This window comes from Pundamilia nyererei, unplaced genomic scaffold, assembly GCF_000239375.1.
Source record: "Pundamilia nyererei isolate P.nyererei 1_Seehausen unplaced genomic scaffold, PunNye1.0 scaffold00021, whole genome shotgun sequence".
Taxonomy (NCBI): Eukaryota; Metazoa; Chordata; class Actinopteri; order Cichliformes; family Cichlidae; genus Pundamilia; species Pundamilia nyererei.
Genome location: NW_005187422.1, coordinates 3,511,137 through 3,528,209, shown reverse-complemented (window position 1 = coordinate 3,528,209; position 17,073 = coordinate 3,511,137). Strand labels below are relative to the sequence as shown.

The 17,073-nt window shown below is 39.3% G+C and overlaps 1 protein-coding gene across 4 annotated transcripts in view; it reads right to left on the bottom strand.

The window, feature by feature from the left end:
- epha8 (eph receptor A8) overlaps positions 1 to 17,073 on the bottom strand; it is a 145,510-nt gene that overhangs the window by 16,430 nt on the left and 112,007 nt on the right. The window contains exons 10-16 of one of the 4 annotated variants that reach the window (XM_013909243.1): positions 15,130 to 15,292; positions 10,944 to 11,076; positions 8,617 to 8,684; positions 8,172 to 8,297; positions 7,415 to 7,600; positions 3,389 to 3,450; positions 1,399 to 1,626 (exon numbers count right to left, since the gene is read on the bottom strand). In XM_013909243.1, the coding sequence (XP_013764697.1) occupies positions 1,399 to 1,626; positions 3,389 to 3,450; positions 7,415 to 7,600; positions 8,172 to 8,297; positions 8,617 to 8,684; positions 10,944 to 11,076; positions 15,130 to 15,292 (966 nt within the window). The remainder of the gene's footprint in view (positions 1 to 1,398; positions 1,627 to 3,388; positions 3,451 to 7,414; positions 7,601 to 8,171; positions 8,298 to 8,616; positions 8,685 to 10,943; positions 11,077 to 15,129; positions 15,293 to 17,073) is intronic. The other 3 variants (XM_005726680.1, XM_005726681.1, XM_013909244.1) reach the window with 3 other exon arrangements.

The following is a 17,073-nucleotide window of genomic DNA, read 5'->3' as shown; positions in this document are numbered from 1 at the left end:
CTCTTTCCAAAATAAAAGCTATACTATCCACTTCTTCTGGGCTATATTCTCAGCAGCATATTAAACATATCCCCATAAGGAGAATCATGTGCTAACAGCTGTCTAAGTGACTCGGGTAAAGTTTGTAGCATGTGTGCTTGTTGTTTTTGTCTGCTTCCACTTGTCTTTGCACTAGGATGATGTCGGCGTAAATGTGCAGTCATATTCGTTGTGTTCCCACTAGTGCTGTCAGCGTTAATCTCGTTGAAATGACCTTAACACCACAACACGGCAAATCTCCGTTAACGAGCTACCGCCGATCACCCCGTGCATGGGGCTGGACGGCCAACAGTTAACGAGCTAACTGTGCTAACACACTAGTTCCCACCCATGTAATTGAGCATTGCGTGGCACATCCAACATACTGTTTTACTTTAGTCTATGACGCGCTTACCTTCAGGGTCATACTTCACATGAAAACTAAAATAGTTCCAAACGCCAGATCTGAATGAGGGTGGGGGAGGTTCAATTTGCCATGTTGCAAGGAGAGCTTAGCTTCTGTCTTATACAGATATACATATATACATATATATATGTATGTGTGTGTGTGTGTGTGTGTGTGTGTGTGTGTGTGTGTGTGTTGGTTTCAAACACCAATTATAGTTTAAGATGTGTTGGATAATGTATTTTCTACAGTTGTGGAGACAGGACAGACATGCTGTGATACTAATCTCAGAAGCTCGATGTGTTCATAAAAGTGTAGCGTAGATATTTATCATTAGATAGTTAAAGGTCAGAATGTGATTATATTTTACTGAAGTTGATGCCTTGAGCAACACAATTAAAGGCACTCCATCAATTTATTTGGGCATTTACACAAAACTGGGGCCTCAAAGGAATCAGCGGGAATCAAGATATACCAGCTTCTGGTGTGTTGCTAGTGTGGCTATTCTTTAAAAGCTGCAAGATCTTATGGGAGATAAGGCACAACAGAAGCATTTTTAAATAACGGCAGGACAAATTGTATTAATAAGCTGCAAATATAAACAGCTTTATGTTATTAAACCTTTACATTTAGAATGAGAGAACTACAACTGAGTTAAAAAGAAGGAAAAGTGAACCGTGATCTATGATCTCCATTAGCCTATACTCCACTGCTCCAGTTTTCAGTCACTTATAAGCAAAATAAACATTATTAAGTTAAATGCATATTCTATTGTTAAAAAAAGATCATTCCTAGTGATTAGTAATATTATGTTACATTAAGTGTGTTATTATACAAATATTTTAATTATTATGTCATTCATTCATCTTAAATCATATGTCATTTTGTGTGTTATAGCAAAGTTAATAGGAGACAATATCACACCTGCATGCATGTGTGTGTGTGTGTGAGTGTGTCGCTGCATTAATGCTTGCCTCAATGTGAAAACTCACACTGGTGGTGTATGCAGCGTCTGGGTCATCCTCGAGTACTCTGGATAGCCCAAAGTCAGACACCTTACACACCAGGTTGCTGTTGACCAGGACGTTGCGCGCAGCCAGGTCGCGGTGGATGTAGCCCAGGTCAGACAGGTAGGTCATGCCGGCTGCGATGCCACGCAGCAAGCCAACCAGCTGGATAATGGTAAACTGGCCATCGTGTCTCTGCAAGAAGGAACAAAAAAATTTAAAGATCAGGAAGGGAGTGGCAAGGAGGTAGAGTATTAAGGCTAGATCAAAAAAATAAAATAATGCGATGGCATAGCAGCTGAGAAGATAAGCAGTGATAATAGAAGAGATTTTAATCAAGATAGAGCAAAGAGTAAAGATAAGAGAATAAAACATGACAGGGATTTGCTTTAAGTAATAATCTGCTGTATTATCATATGAGCAAATACAGGAGCTGTTTGACATTGTCAATGTAATACAATGTTAAACCAACCTATACATGATGTTAAAGAAAACTTTCATATTTGCTCCTCTACACTATTCTCAACTCCTTGCAACAGCTCTGCATCACACTGTCAGTAATGTCACTGTACTCTGAAACATGCAAACACCAAACATCAACAGAAAAAATGCCCAACATCACAAGATAGGATTTTTTTTTCCATTTTAACAACTGAATTGATCTCTGCTGTGGTGTCAGTGTTATTTTTCAAAGATGTTAATGAGGGCACAAGATTCAGTGTTTTTAATGAGAATTAAGGTGAGTTCAAAGAGTTTAAAGTGCTAAAAGTTCACCAGGTACTGGTTATGACTGGTAAAGTTAGTGCTAGGTTCATACCAACCAACTGTATGTAGTGTTTCCCTATATGGCATACTCAAATGGAAATCTTATCACAGAGGTGAGAGGCCAAAATGTGTGACAGAGATGATCTGAAAGGCCACACGAGCAGTTTTTGAAACTGCTTATCCAACGTGTCTAAACACAAATCTATTCCTAACCTACCTGTGGTGGTTCACTAGCCATCTGACGAATGTTAATAGGGGAAACATGGTGAAATTGACAAAACACCAGAAAACTAATGAAAGCTGTGAATCAAAGCTTCATGAATAGGTTGCTTCAAAATTAGATTTGAGTATAAATGAAAAACAAAGCCTTATTTTAATTTTCCATTTCTGTGTGTGTGTGTGCCAGGGGCAGTTTACAGCCGGGCACAAACCCATTTGCACAACCACGTTATGCGTTATTGGAGACATTTTAAAACAGAGTTTTGGCACTCGGTGAGTCCTGAACATAAATATATAGTGAAATTTCACAGCAGAGCAGATGGTGGTTGTCCAGTTTTTGCCCAAAAAAGACCAAGTCAGTAACAGAAACTGGGTAAAATATGAGACAATTATAATGCTGCATTGATATATGCATGTAGTTACGGTTCATGATAAAGATTTATTTTCTTGGTTTACTGCATAGAAAAACTGAAGATGGAATTTGTTTCATGTAGACTGAGCCAGACACATTTATCTTAGCATGAACAGCATTTTAAAAACAGATCTCATTTTTTATGTGCCAATGATCATTGAAAGGACAGCTATGGGTCTTTCCCCATCCAAGATAGGAGCTTCACAATAACTGTCCCAGGCATTACCAAGATGGTTGCCAAAAGGCAACACTTTTCTTTAAAGTTTCATGAACATTTCAATAGTTGCTGAACATGATTGCTGTTTTGTGTTTGGTCTATTACCATATTATTTCTGATGCTACAGTGGGTTGAGTTCTTGGACATGCAGCTAGCATTTGAAAGTGAGTAGCACAAACCTCTCCATTAACGCATTAGGAGAAAATCAAAGGAAGGAAGACATTACACAAACTGTTAGCTGAACAACTCATCAACAGTCAGAAGTGCACTAAAACAGTTCAAATGAGATGGCATTAAAGGAAAAAGGAGTATAGAGCTCTTTAACTGAGACTTTAAATACCAACCCGGAGGAAGGAGTCCAGAGAACCATTCTCCATGTACTCTGTGATGATCATCACTGGTTTGCCTGGAAACACCAACAAAAACTTTATGAGCTTATTTGGATATCAGCTATTTATTTGTTTGTACACACTGTACAGTAAGTGATGCAGGTGCTGAATAAAAACAAATGCAATGTCTTAATTCTATTATTTAATGTGTTTACCTCTATTTTCTTAAAGGGATTCGATCACTCAAAAACCTGTAATATTCTGTCCTTCTCTCTTACTTGTCAGTGTCTAACTATACAGGTGGTTTCTTGGAAGAGTTTCTTGTCTTTAACAACACTGCATACTAATTCTAATTAAGTTGTGAGTCTGTAGTGCTTCCACACAAATAGACAACAATTTAATTAGACTCAAGGAAGGTCTGAATGCGACACTTCGCTGGTAGCTGCTTACTGTAGCAATTTGTTCAAATAAATTGTGAAAAGTTGCTGACAGTTATATATGCAACTTGGAAAATATGCGAGAGAGATGTTGAATCTGTGATCATCTAGGAATGTTCTTCTAGTATTTCAAAGCTGCACATTGTACAACCCACCCACCCCCAAACTGGCTGTCTCCTCTACATTATTATCTACAGTATCATTTATTAAATTACATGCTGTATGGAATTCCAGCACAATGTGAATCTTCTTCAACCAAAATGAGACAGCTAAATTATACATCTAAATCTCAACAAAACCATATAAACCATAAAACCATATAATTAGATTCTTATTTCTCTAATCCATAGATTTCCAACTCATACCATTTCCATTAAAGAGGCGCTAAAAGTCACCAGAATAGATAAAAGCCTTGTATTGAATCATTACTGCTTTGATTAGTATGATTCACATGGCAACAGGTTGTTTTTTAATGCAGTGCTGATCGTTTTATTGCTTAAATAACCATGCTAGAAAACATGCCCCATGGTTGTGGAACAGATACTACTCTTTTTCAGAAGGGTACGATTACTGGCCTGCACCAAGCAAGGAAAACAACTAAGGGGATGGAAGGGTAGTGGTGAAACATCATGTATGAGTAAGAAATCAAGAAAAATATCACATGTTCCTGATTGGAAATCAGTGAAACATTTGATGAAATCAAATTGTAAAAAGATAAACCTAAGCTATGTTTCAGTAAGAGCATGTCCACCTGCACATAATGAAGAGAACTCCAGGAACTGGGACTAAGTAACTATTTAGCTTAAACAAAAACACTTAACAAGTAAAGTTACTAAAAAAAAGGCTTTACTTTGCTCGGGAGCAAAAAGATTGGATTGAGAAAAGGTCATGTGGTCTGATAAGTCCAGTTTTACGCTTTCAGGCAGTATTACCAGATAACTGATCTTTTTCTTCTGCCAAGGTTCAGTGGACTCTGAGCCCACTGAGACAACATGATCACACATGAATTGACCACCGCAGACTCTAGACCTTAGCCCCATTTAGAAAACTTGAGATTTGCCGGAGAAGAATTTATACAGTATTCCAATTTTCCCATCATCAATAGAAAATCTTGACACACAGTTAATGCAACTCTGGATGGAAATAACTGCATAAACTTATGCTACAATTAATGTGTCCTGTCATTAAAAGTAAAGGTGATCCAATGAAACAGACTTTTCATTTGGCCTGGCAGTGTATATGCTGTTACAAAAGGGATGCCTACATCATAAATTGTGTGCAAAGGTCTTTAAATGCCCGCATTTCTTTATTTTCTTTAGGGAGTTAGACTTTCTTAGTAGTCTTGATCAATAGTTCTCCAGGCTTTCCAAACAGCTTCACAGTGTGTTCATCTGTTTATTTTGGTGTTGAATTGATTAAAATATTTAAATATGATGGTAGTATGAGATTTAAGGATATACAATGAAATAGAAACTAGAAGTACAATTTTAGCCTTTAAAGTATACCTACAGTGTATTCACAGCTTTTGGCCAAAACCTTGTTGAAGCATCAATTACAGCCACAACTTTTTGTGAATATTCTTGAGTGTCCCACGCAGAGTCCAGACTTGGACCCAATTGAACATCTCTGGAGGGATCTGAAAAACCTGATGGAGCTTAAGAAATTCTGTAAAGAATAATGGGAGAAACTGGCAAAAATAAGTGTGCCAAGCTTGTAACATCATACTTAGAGTGGTTTCAAAGCCACTTCTTTGTTATGTTGGCTATGTGGTCAGGGTCATTGTCCTGTTGGAGATTAACCTTCTCCAAAGTCAGAGGTCCAGAGCACTCTGGAATAAGTTATCTTTAAGGATGTCTCTGTACATTGCTCCATTCATCTTTCCTTCAACCTAGTTCTGGCTGCCCAAAAACATCCTCACATCATGATACTGCCACCACCATGCTTCACTGTAGGGATGGTATTGACCGAGTGGTGAATGTCTGGTTTCCTCCAGACATGATGCTTGGCATTCAGGCCAAAAAGTTCAATCTTTGTTTCATCAGACCAGAGAATTTTGTTTCTCATGGTCTGAGTGTCCTTCTGGTGTTTTTTGGTAAACTCCAGGAGGAGTGTCATGTGCTTTTAACTGAGGAGTAGCTTCTGTTCAGCCACTCAACCATACAGACCTGATTGCAGAAATGGTTGTCAGATTGACCACCGGGTTCTTGGTAACCTCCCTGACTAAGGCCCTTCTACTCTGAAAGCTCAGATTGGCCAAGCAACCAGCCTAGGAAGAGTCATCATTCATAAAGGGTTCTTCCATTTATGAATGACGGAGGCCAGTGTGCTCACTGAGAACTTCAATGCTGCAGAATTATTTCTGTACCTTCCCCAGATCTGTACCTCAATACAATCCTGTCTTGGAGGTCTACAGACAATTCCTTGGACTTCATGGCTTGGTTTATGACATACAATGTAAACTACAGGACATTATAAATAAGCAGGTGTGTGGTTCTCCACATCATGGAGGAGATCGTGGAGATGTAACTTAACAAAATGTGGAATAATTATAGCACGGTGAATACTGTTTGGATGCACTGTAGTAACACTGGCTTTTCACTGGAAACTTTATTTATTTAATCAATAGACAAAATTGACTTTATGTACATGTGTGATCAGAGAAGCTGCAGTGCCTCGTCAAACCGTTTTTAGAGGTGTGGTAAGGCTGATATTAATACTTAATTTGGAAGACCACAAAAAGTCACTTTCTCATTTTTTGATAAATCTAACAGGACAATTAGAATTCAAACTGGTGCTTGCACTGTTTGAATGTTCCTGACAAAACTACAACTGTGAAGTAATTCTGCATTAAAGATTTTTGCTAGACAAAATATTAGTTGCTAGCTGCAAGCCTGGTTCTGTGAGTATGTGTAGCTCCCAGGCTTTCTTCGTTGGTTATTTGGATTGGTCCGATGCGTGGCCAGAGCCTCAGCAGATAAAAGTCTGGCTCTGCCTCTGTTTCCAATTAGCCAAAAAAGCAAAAAAATAAATAAAATCATTGAATCCCCAAAGACTTGTGTTGTTTGCTTTTACACTTGTCTGCTGATGTGCCAGGACTGCTCCGCTATTAAGATTTAAACAGAGCTGTTAATGTTGGACTTGGAATGTGAGCTATGAAAATGGGAAAAACAAAAATACTGAACTTTGTTTAACTATACACTATCATCATTTAGTAGTAATATGCATGTTGTGGTCTGCATAGCTACAATGAGGAGTTTAAAGAGTACATCAAGCTAGGAAACTGCATAGGGCATCGGGATTTAATGAAGTACTGTAAATCAAGCATTAGAGTGAATAAACACATCCTTTGTAATAGTGTTTGCCCATCTGGAAGGGTACCCCAGCCCAGCTAGCATGCTATAGTTGATAATGTTGACGACACGTGTGCTGCCAAAGCATTTCAGGCAGGCCTCCCTCTCTAGAGTTTCTGTGCCACAATTGCAAGTATAGTGGAATAAGCAGTTCAGAATTAATACAGGTCTTGCCACACCTGTGTCTGAAAGCAAATAGTTTTGAAAATGATCTATATTTTTCACAATGATATATTGTAGTTGATGGAGCATACTGTGAGTTACTACCCCCTCTAAACGGATGACATTGGGGTGGTCGAACTGGGCCATTATTGAAGCCTCGGCCAGGAAGTCTCTCTTCTGCTTTTCTGTGTATCCTGCCTTCAGGGTCTTTAGAGCCACTGGGATGTCTCGTTTTCCCGGGAGCCTCATACGTCCGTAGCAAACCTCCCCAAACTCCCCTGAAAACATGGCAGAGGATCACAGTAATGCAGCACATCAAACATATTCAGCCTTTAAATCTGTTCCACAATAGTAAATATTTGTCGTGCTTCCCTGCACCCTCCACCCACGCCTAAGCCATTTGTGTGAATGAGAACATGTCATTTAATTTGTCAGGGTAGATAAGAGAAAACAACCCACTTACAAACTATCTGTTCACATATATGTGCAAAAGCTGCCAAGAGCTAATTAGCAATCCATTCTTATCTTTAGCTCAACAGAACTTTAAACTGGTGGTTGCACTGTTTGAATGCGTCTGTGTCATACATTTCTATTTGTCTCTGGCTGCAGCAGTCATATGTAGCACAGTGAATTGTGAGGCTGACACAGTGTTAGTATTCTCTTCCTGTCTGAGGAGCTTTGATTGACAGCCCCACGCAACGCTCTGATTCCACTTTGCTATCCTCCTCTCTGCTGCACACCACAGCCTTTACACCGGCCAGTGATTTTAAGTTAGCATAGCCAATGATTCTCACTATGTATGTGTGTGTGTGTGTGTGTGTGTGAGCACACACAAGTTCATGGTTTTACCTGAACCAATGATTTTCTCTATTTTGATCCTGGAAGCTTCAATTTCTCTGGCAAACTCGTGGACCGCCTGGCAGGGGTCCTCGTACGTGTGTGGGTCGATATAGAACCTCGCATCGGGGAATGACACTAAGATAAACAACATTAGCATTTGGTCACATATTGGAGAATGAGAGCAACATCGCATCTGAGCCCCGTCACCGGTGTGTGCAGGGAAAACCTGATGAAAGAGGAGAGAAATGACATGGAAAAAAGAGCAGACAGAGGGAGTGGAAGAATACACAGCATGCAGGGGCCAAGGAGTGTATTCTCCTGTAATCACTCAGAGCCTGATGAAAATTGTTTGCTCTGAGGATGAACTTTATTAAACAGGGATGAAAATGCGACTTTGTCAAAGAATGCCATCTAATCTATTATTAGTAATAATTGAGAAATGGGCCAAACATACCGTGACCATTCTGGTAATGCATCTTCTCCTCGTCGGAGTCCTGGAAGGCTTTGCTATAGCCACAGTGTCTATACAAAGCACACACATACACACACACACGCACGGCCACAAAAACACACACACACATGCCCATACATATACAGAGGGATGAATACAGGACAATAGTGGAAAACACTTTCAAACTCTAAGTATAGTTGAAAATTACTAAATCAATATTTGCTCATAATTAATTACTAAGTTTAACAAAGCTATTCATCACTTACTGACACTTAGTCATTTATTAACAACAAGCAGTGAGACTTTACGGTGTTACTGGCAACCAGTCAAGGGGTAGACTGGTTGAGGTGGTCTAGGTGTTTTTTGTTATACCTGCAGAATAAAATGTAATGTAGAAAAAAGGGGACTTTTCTTATAGTTTCATACATTGTATATACTGTACATCATTTTGGCATGTTTTCTGTTAAAAGCTTCTCCACACAGGGGTTCCAATTACCCTACCCCTAACTCTAGACTGGTTGTTGGTGAATTGGAGGATGATAAAAGGTTAAAGAGTAAAATTCCTTTCTGTTAGTTTGGCGAGGTGAGGTATCATTTTTATAATAGAAAACCTTTTTCTATGGGCATGTCCACATAATTAAAACTCAACATTATTAGAATCAATATTCATATTGACAAGGCAAAGCAAAGACATCCCAGGAGTACATTTAAGAGCGAAAAGGAAAATGACTTCTTCACTCTTACACGTTCAAATGTTGCCACTGTAGCTTTAGGGCATGTGTTTTTTGATGTTAGGTCTACACTGATGCACTGCAGGGTATTTCATTTCCTGCTTACATGTAAAAATATCCTAGTTTACTATTTTGATAAAGATGTATAATAAATCAGTGACTGACAACCTACCCAGAGTGCAACAAAGTGATTATGGTGCTTATTAGCATAGACTGTATATATAAGATGGATTTTACCATTGGTACCCATTTACCAACCTACATGTATACTTTAGTATATGTATACCATGTACCTAATGTTAGTAAATTTCTGTTTTAGAGCCTTGAGCTGAGAGGTTTCCCTGTCATCACCTTGGTGTTTTAAAACAGGATGATTGATCACACTGTAAAACTGAGGGGCACTGCACCCATGTTATAAGTAAATCTTGGTTTATTCTCATTTCTGACTCTAATTTGGACCATAATTTACAAAATGTTGTGTTCAATATGCCCTCAAACTAGTGAGTGAACCCATTAAGTCATCAGGAAAGTATCACAGAACAAGAGGGAATTTCACCTCAAATTACTCTTAAAAAGTGTTTTTGCAACTGCAGGACTCACCCCCTGCAGGTCATTAGAAAAAAAGCAGGTGGTAAATATGTAGGTCTAGAGCTCTAGAGCCTGGTATGTCCACTAAATACTGACCATCAGCTAAAAAAGTGAGATGAGTGACAAATGAGATGCATGCTAGCATTAGCATGACTGCTAGCATTAGCTAGGCTACTTTGTTTTATTTTCTTAGATATATATTACATTAAAATTTTAATCAGTATAATAGATATATTATATCTATTAATATTTTGCAAAGCTGTTTAATGCAGTTTACTTTCTTTGTAAAAACGAAACCTTTCCCTTGTGGTTTATTGCCTTGTAGTTAAATATTTTCATGAGTAAAGTGGCCATCCCCCTAAACTCAAATACCAACTCTTCTTTTTTCTTTTTCTTTTGTCTCAGTGGCATATGCTAAAAACTTTCCAGTCACGACAGCAGGATCTTGTCTGGAGTCCTCTAACTCATTATATTTTTTCCCACTTTTTCTATTGGCAATGAAAAACCTAATATGCACTGAAGTGTAAATTAATTAAAGGCAATGAAATTAATTATTTGGTACAGTTCTACAGAGATGTAACTACAAGACATCAAAAGGGAGGGGTAGGGGGGTGGGATAAGTATGAATATTTGGCTTGCAAGCTACTGGACATGAATCAACATAATTAAAACTACTATGAGGTGGAAATTACAAGTTAGGAAATTAGCTAAATAAGACAGCAAGGGCTAAGGAATATTAGCCTTCAAAACTCTCCTTTATACATTATACTTAAGCTTGAAAATATAGCATGCAGACTACTTGTGCATCCAGCATTACAAACATTTTAACGTCATAAGGGGTACTAAACGGTACTAATGGTACTTCTCAAACACAGGCTTAAACAAGATCTTCTCCCACATTTTTAGGTGGCAACAGCTGAGAGAAATACAGTGCAAACGAGAGATTTGATCAAAAGAAACTACACAAAGAGGCATGGTCGTAAGAGTAGTGTAAGAAAGTGTTCCACACACAGCAGAGATGGGTAGTGTGGTAAAGTGTAGCCTTGCCGTTTCCTGCAGATGATGATGGCCAGAAAGGTGACCAGACCAGACACCAGGGCCATGCAGATCCAGATGATGGTCATGGTGTTGTAACGCAAAGGAACTGCAGAGACACACAAACACAGTATGTTAGCTGAGGGAACGCTGCCACAAATGCTCACAGTTTACACAAACACAGACACTGGTAAACACAGGTGGCAGGTAGAGTGTCATTGGTTAAACAAGATAAACAGAAATTTGGAGCTTTGTTAAATAGCCTCGCCATTTAATAATCACCTCCTGTTTGTCCATCACATTAGGTAGGAAATATCCAGCTAATGTGGTCAAATACCCAGAAAGACCGAATGTTGTCATAAAAGATTACATCTATATCTTTAAGTACACTGTCATACATAGATACGTAGATGTCTGAGTTGATCTGCATAATAAAACTAAACGTTTTGGTTCAGTGAACACTGAAGTACACAGTAAGTGTTAGAAGTGTGCACCAACTATCAGATGAGCTTAGTAGCAGTGAATGTGGGAACAAGAAAGACAGAGGTTTTATAGAGTGAAAAGAAATATTGATCAAAATTTGAGGCTAGTGAACAATATAGTCTCCAAGCCAACAAATGCAAATATCCAAGGTGTGAAGATCCCTGTGACACAATGTGGTTTTTGTGATCTCTCATAATATAAACAATTGAGCTTGTGGGTCTTGCATAGTATCTTCACTGTCCCTAGGACTGATCTCCTCTGGACAGAGATCTTGGATGTTTTTCCTGGGATCTGCTGGAGCCCATCGCCTAGCTTCAGAGTCACTGCACCAAGTGCTCCGATCACAACTGGGACCAATGTTATCTTCACCCTCCACATCTTCTTGAGCTCTTCTCTGAGCCCTTGGTACTTCTCCACCTTCCCATGTTCCTTCTTCGTGATGCTGCTGTCGTTTGGTATCGCTACGTCTATCACTCTGCTTCTCCACCACTACTATATCTGGTTGGTTAACCATCACCAGTTTGTCAGTCTATATCTGAAAATCAAACAGGAACAGTCATTCTCAACCACCCTAGGGGGCGGCTCCTATTTTGACCTTTCAAGCCTTCCAGGCCATACTCAGCACAGATTTTTCTGTACACTATGCCGGCCACGTGCTGATGGCGTTCCATGTATGCCCTGCCTGCTAGCGTCTTGCACCCTACTGTTATGTGCTGGATTGTTTCAGGGGCATCTTTACATAGCCTGTACCTGGGGTCTTGCCTGGTGTGATAGACCCCAGCCTCTATGGATCTTGTGCTCAGAGCTTGTTCCCGTGCTACCATGATTAGTGCCTCTGTGCTGTCTTTCAGTCCAGCTTTGTCCAGCCACTGGTAGGATTTCTGGATGTTGATCATTTCCTCTATCTGCTGGGGCTCATACCATGCTCAAAACACTCAAGTTTTGAGCCATGTACCCGTTCATCAGTACAAAAAGAACTGGCAGGAATATCAGGTAGCACAAGATTGATAGAGTCTGGGATTTACTGCACCAGGAAGATCTCAGGTGCAGATGTTTCAAAATGCCCCTGAGGTAAAATGGGACATGTCCCCTAGGGTGTTTGAGAATGAATGAGCTATAATCCTGTGGGACTTCCAGATACAGACAAACAAACTGATGATGGCTAACCAACAGGACGTAGTGGTGGTGGACAAGCAGAGGAAGATGGCTGAGGTGACAGCTGACCTATACTGAGTGATAGCAAATCAGGAAAAGGAACACGAGAAGCTCGAGAAATACCAAGGGCTTAGAGAAGAACCCTAGAAGATGTGGAGGGTGACGTTAACAGTAGTCCCTGTGGTAATCGGAGGACTAGGTGCGGTGACTCCCAAGCTAGGCGAGTGGCTCCAGCAGATCCCAGGAACAACATCAGAGATCTCTGTCCAGAAGAGCGCAGTCCTAGGAACAGCTAAGGTACTGCACAGGACCCTCAAGCTCCCAGGCCTCTGGTAGAGGATCCAAGCTCGAAGGATAGACCACCAGCAGGGGCGAGAGGGGATTTTTTTTTATGTATGTGTGTGTGTATTGTTTGCTAGTTTGGTCTTATAACCCTTCCAAGACAACTGAGCAGCAATAATTGCTGATGATGCCTTTTCTCCTTGACACTAAGTTAACAAATGCTCCAAAACCAATAAACTGCTAAAATTTCGGCTTCTATAAAGGTGCTCACGCTTGCAGATAATCAAGTTCAGCAAGTGCATTTTATCAGCAGCACTTGGGTTCTACTTTCAGTTGGATTTCCTATGGAAGCAGAAATGGTGTACTTTCTTTTACCATTACTATGACTTACCGTGAAAGACGTTATTGCATCATGTACATTTTTTCACATTATCAATTTTTAGTGTGTACAAAGTAATAGCAAAACATGCTCACTCTGTCCATTCTGTATATCTTCAAAGTTAAGTAAGTACTGTATATATATCATGTATATTGAAAGTGACAGTAGAAGGTTTCTAGTATGAGTTTGAAACTAATTTCGCCTTTTCTCCAAAAGGTCTGCTTGAAAATGTTGATGATGGTAGAAATAATTACAGCTTTGTGTGAGAAAATTATTGGCAATTTTCTGTAATTATGTGATATTGACAGCTGACCTAACGTTCACCCACATTTTTGCATGGCTATTGGTAGTTGCTTTCTCTGTTTCAGAAACAGCTGATGAAATCAGAGTCTTGTACTTGTCAGGATTAAGAATAGAGATGTCATCATCCTGCGCCGGAGTCAGAATTGATTGCAAACGAAATGGCAAGACATGTGGATGAAATGGATGGACTGGGCTGTTGAAAGGTTAACAGAAATGGCAAACCTTAAAAAACACATATAGATTTGACACATAGATGTTAGATTTAACAGTCTGAGCCAATGTCACAGCCTGTATGACTACCCAGCCACTGTCAACTGATTAGGGCAAAATAACCTCCACTACCAAACACTGACATGAACTGGATGTTAAAAAAAGCTGAATCCTGAAAAGACAGGATGGTGCCAAATGGTCCTCAAACTGGTCCCACTGCAAACCTTCACATTATATAGAGAACAATACAGAATTCTGCCAAAGGATAATTTACTAGACAAGTTAAAAATTTGACCTGATGTTGGAACTAAATACAGGTTGGATCATCAAAGCCTTAATATTTTATTTTAAGTGACCAAATTTAACCAGTCCATTTTATAACTGTCAAAAACAGTTGTCACACATGAACTCGACTGTTGCCTATGCAAGCACGCAAAAGGAAAGCCCAGGGCTGCAGTGAATGTGTAACAGCTAAAGACCTTTAGAAATGAAAGTTGGGTATCAGCAAAATAAAAGTTATTCTATCTTTGTCCTCTGGGAACTGTACACATTCCCATTGTTCATTAGAATCCACCCAGCGTGGACTAAAGTGGTGCACTGACTAAGCCATCTAGTCTTCATGTTAAGCGTCACAGGCTTGCGCACAACTCAGTTCTTAGAATTTGCATAGTTGCAGTTGGCAAAACACACAGCTCTGGAAAAAGGCAACTGTTGTCTGTTTATCATAAAACTTAGGACTTATTGATTACTCAGCATGAAGGCTCATGGAATGTGTACAGCCCTCTTGTTCAGTCAGCGAGAGTTTGGTCCGGTGAACAGCCTCCGAAAGGAGGCTATTAGTCAGTGAAACAGCACTGGGACTCCAACTAGGCAGGTGGTTGAGCTTTGCAGACCTAGCGCCTGCTCAGGACATTATCTGCCAAATCCCTTATTAGGAAAGAAAAATATTCGAATAGAAGTTTTCTGTAACAGTCTGTGTTGTTCTTACTTCAGGTGAAAGACATGAAACTTCTACCCCACAGCAGCACTGTGTTTAGCTGTTTGAAGCCTGTGTAGGCTGCAGCTTTGCTGACAGGGGTGACCCTCTAACAAAGCACAGATCAATGGAACAGAGGGGTGGACTGGGGCAGTTATCACCCAAACCTTTCCAGCCTAGGACCATGCTGTGCTGTTTGGCTTGACTTTGAGGTGATAGTCTTTTAACTGTTGTTACTGGACTTTTTTTTCCCAGTGTATCAAAGGTTTCTAGTGACTCATGGAGAGCAGGAGATTTTACCAAACAATTTAGCGATACAGCGTTTTCTCTTTTCTTTTCTCCTCGCAGACCAGTGTACACGCACATACACACACCTGCTTTCCCAGTCTGGATCTCTATGTTCTGGCTGAAGCGTCCACAGCCTGCTGAGGTTCTGGCTCGGACCTGGAAGATATACTTGGTACCTGGCTTCAGCCCTGACACTCGGGCGCTGGTGTTTTTGGACTTCAGAGTGGAGTAACTGTGCTCTTCATTATCCTGCAAGAATGACAAATACATCTAAAGATTAGGGTTGTGAAGATTGGTGTGACTTCCAAAAATGTGAACAATAGTTTCAGAAATGAATTAAATCAGTCGGCTGTTATTCTCGAGGTGTGGAGTAATGTTGCTAAACAAATGCTTTGCTAAGCACGTTTTACATTCAAGTTGTTATTTGGCATCAGTGCGCGATGCATTAAACTGTAACAACAGCAAGACCAAATCTAAGCAAGAAACCTTTAGGGTCTACACTAAGCTAGGCTGTTTTTGTGACTAAGCCTGTGACTGAATACCACAATGAAAAGTGAATAAAAATTTAAATATTAGCAGACTGGGGGGAAAAAATCAAGTGGAAAACACAAAGCTGCAAATCAAAGTCTCTTTCTTGACAAACCCAGGTCCTCGATATTTATATATATATATATATATATTACTGCATCCAGGACCACCTGCAAAAACCATAACAATGAGATACAAAAATTGCAATATATGACACTCTGGGTTGACATAAAACTAAAATATTTACTTTAACACACAATGACATGAGTGGCTTTATTTCTTATTAATGAACAAGTGAATTCTAAAGCAGTGATACAAAATCCCACATTTCATTCAAAATGTGTTTTTTTAAAGAATAATTACATAACCCCCAAAAGCTGAGAGACTGTCTAAAATGTAAACAAAAGCACAATGTAATGATTTACATAAACCCGTATTTTGTTTATAATAGAACACAGAAACGTCCCAAATTCTAAATTAGGAAAATTGCAATTTTAAGCTAATTTAAATTAGATGAAGGCAACACAATTAAGCTGGGATGTTTACCAGTGTCGCTTCTTTTAATAACAGTCTGTACTGGATTTTTGGGAGAGGATGCTGTCCCATTCTTGTCTGATCTAGACAGTAGTCCTGGGTCCCAGGTCTTCTTAGTCATAGTTTTCATTTCATGATATGACATGAGAGTTGCAAGTCAGTGGATTCTGTTCTTATTTACATTTTATATACACCGTTTCTACAAATAATAAATAAAACCACACAGTAAAGACAAATATATATGTCCCAATATAAAAACACACAGTCCAACGTACAGTCTTGCAGGCTGTTCAGCTTGCACACTTCATGCACACACTGGATGCAAACAAGCCAAGAATAATGGACACAAAAAAATTGAAGGAAATGCTAACTACTGATTCAGCCATATTAGTGGGCTGATCCATCATCAGTGTTCATCATCATCTCTGATAGATAAATAACCAAAATCAGTTGTAATCCCAGTAGCTCTCTAACGGAAATGCTATTTATTCTTTCCATGCCTCTATAAAACACTTAGCTCAGTGTGGATAGTGCCATACATGTAAACTTACCTTGCTGTACACATACAATTAGTAAATCTCATACAGCACACTTTATTTAAGATGCTTTATCTGCCCACAGCTGCTACACAGCTGCAAGCTGCTTAGCAACCCGACTTTTTCTCATTCTCTTTCTTTTTATATTGCATCCTCATCTGTGTTTTGTAGGCAATTAAAAACTTTTTACTGTGTATTCCATTTTTAACAAAAACAAACTTAAACAACAGGCAGATGATATTCTTCAAACCAACAATTTAAACTACATTTATCACATGAATGCATGAACACTATAGTTTATTTGGACTCCTTTCCAAATGCGCTATTATTCTTCCATGAAAGCCCACCAGAGCGCCAAATGTGTATTGATCCATGGCTGACAATAGACCTCAACAAGATGCAGCATTTCCACCTGTTTGAGTAATATTTAAT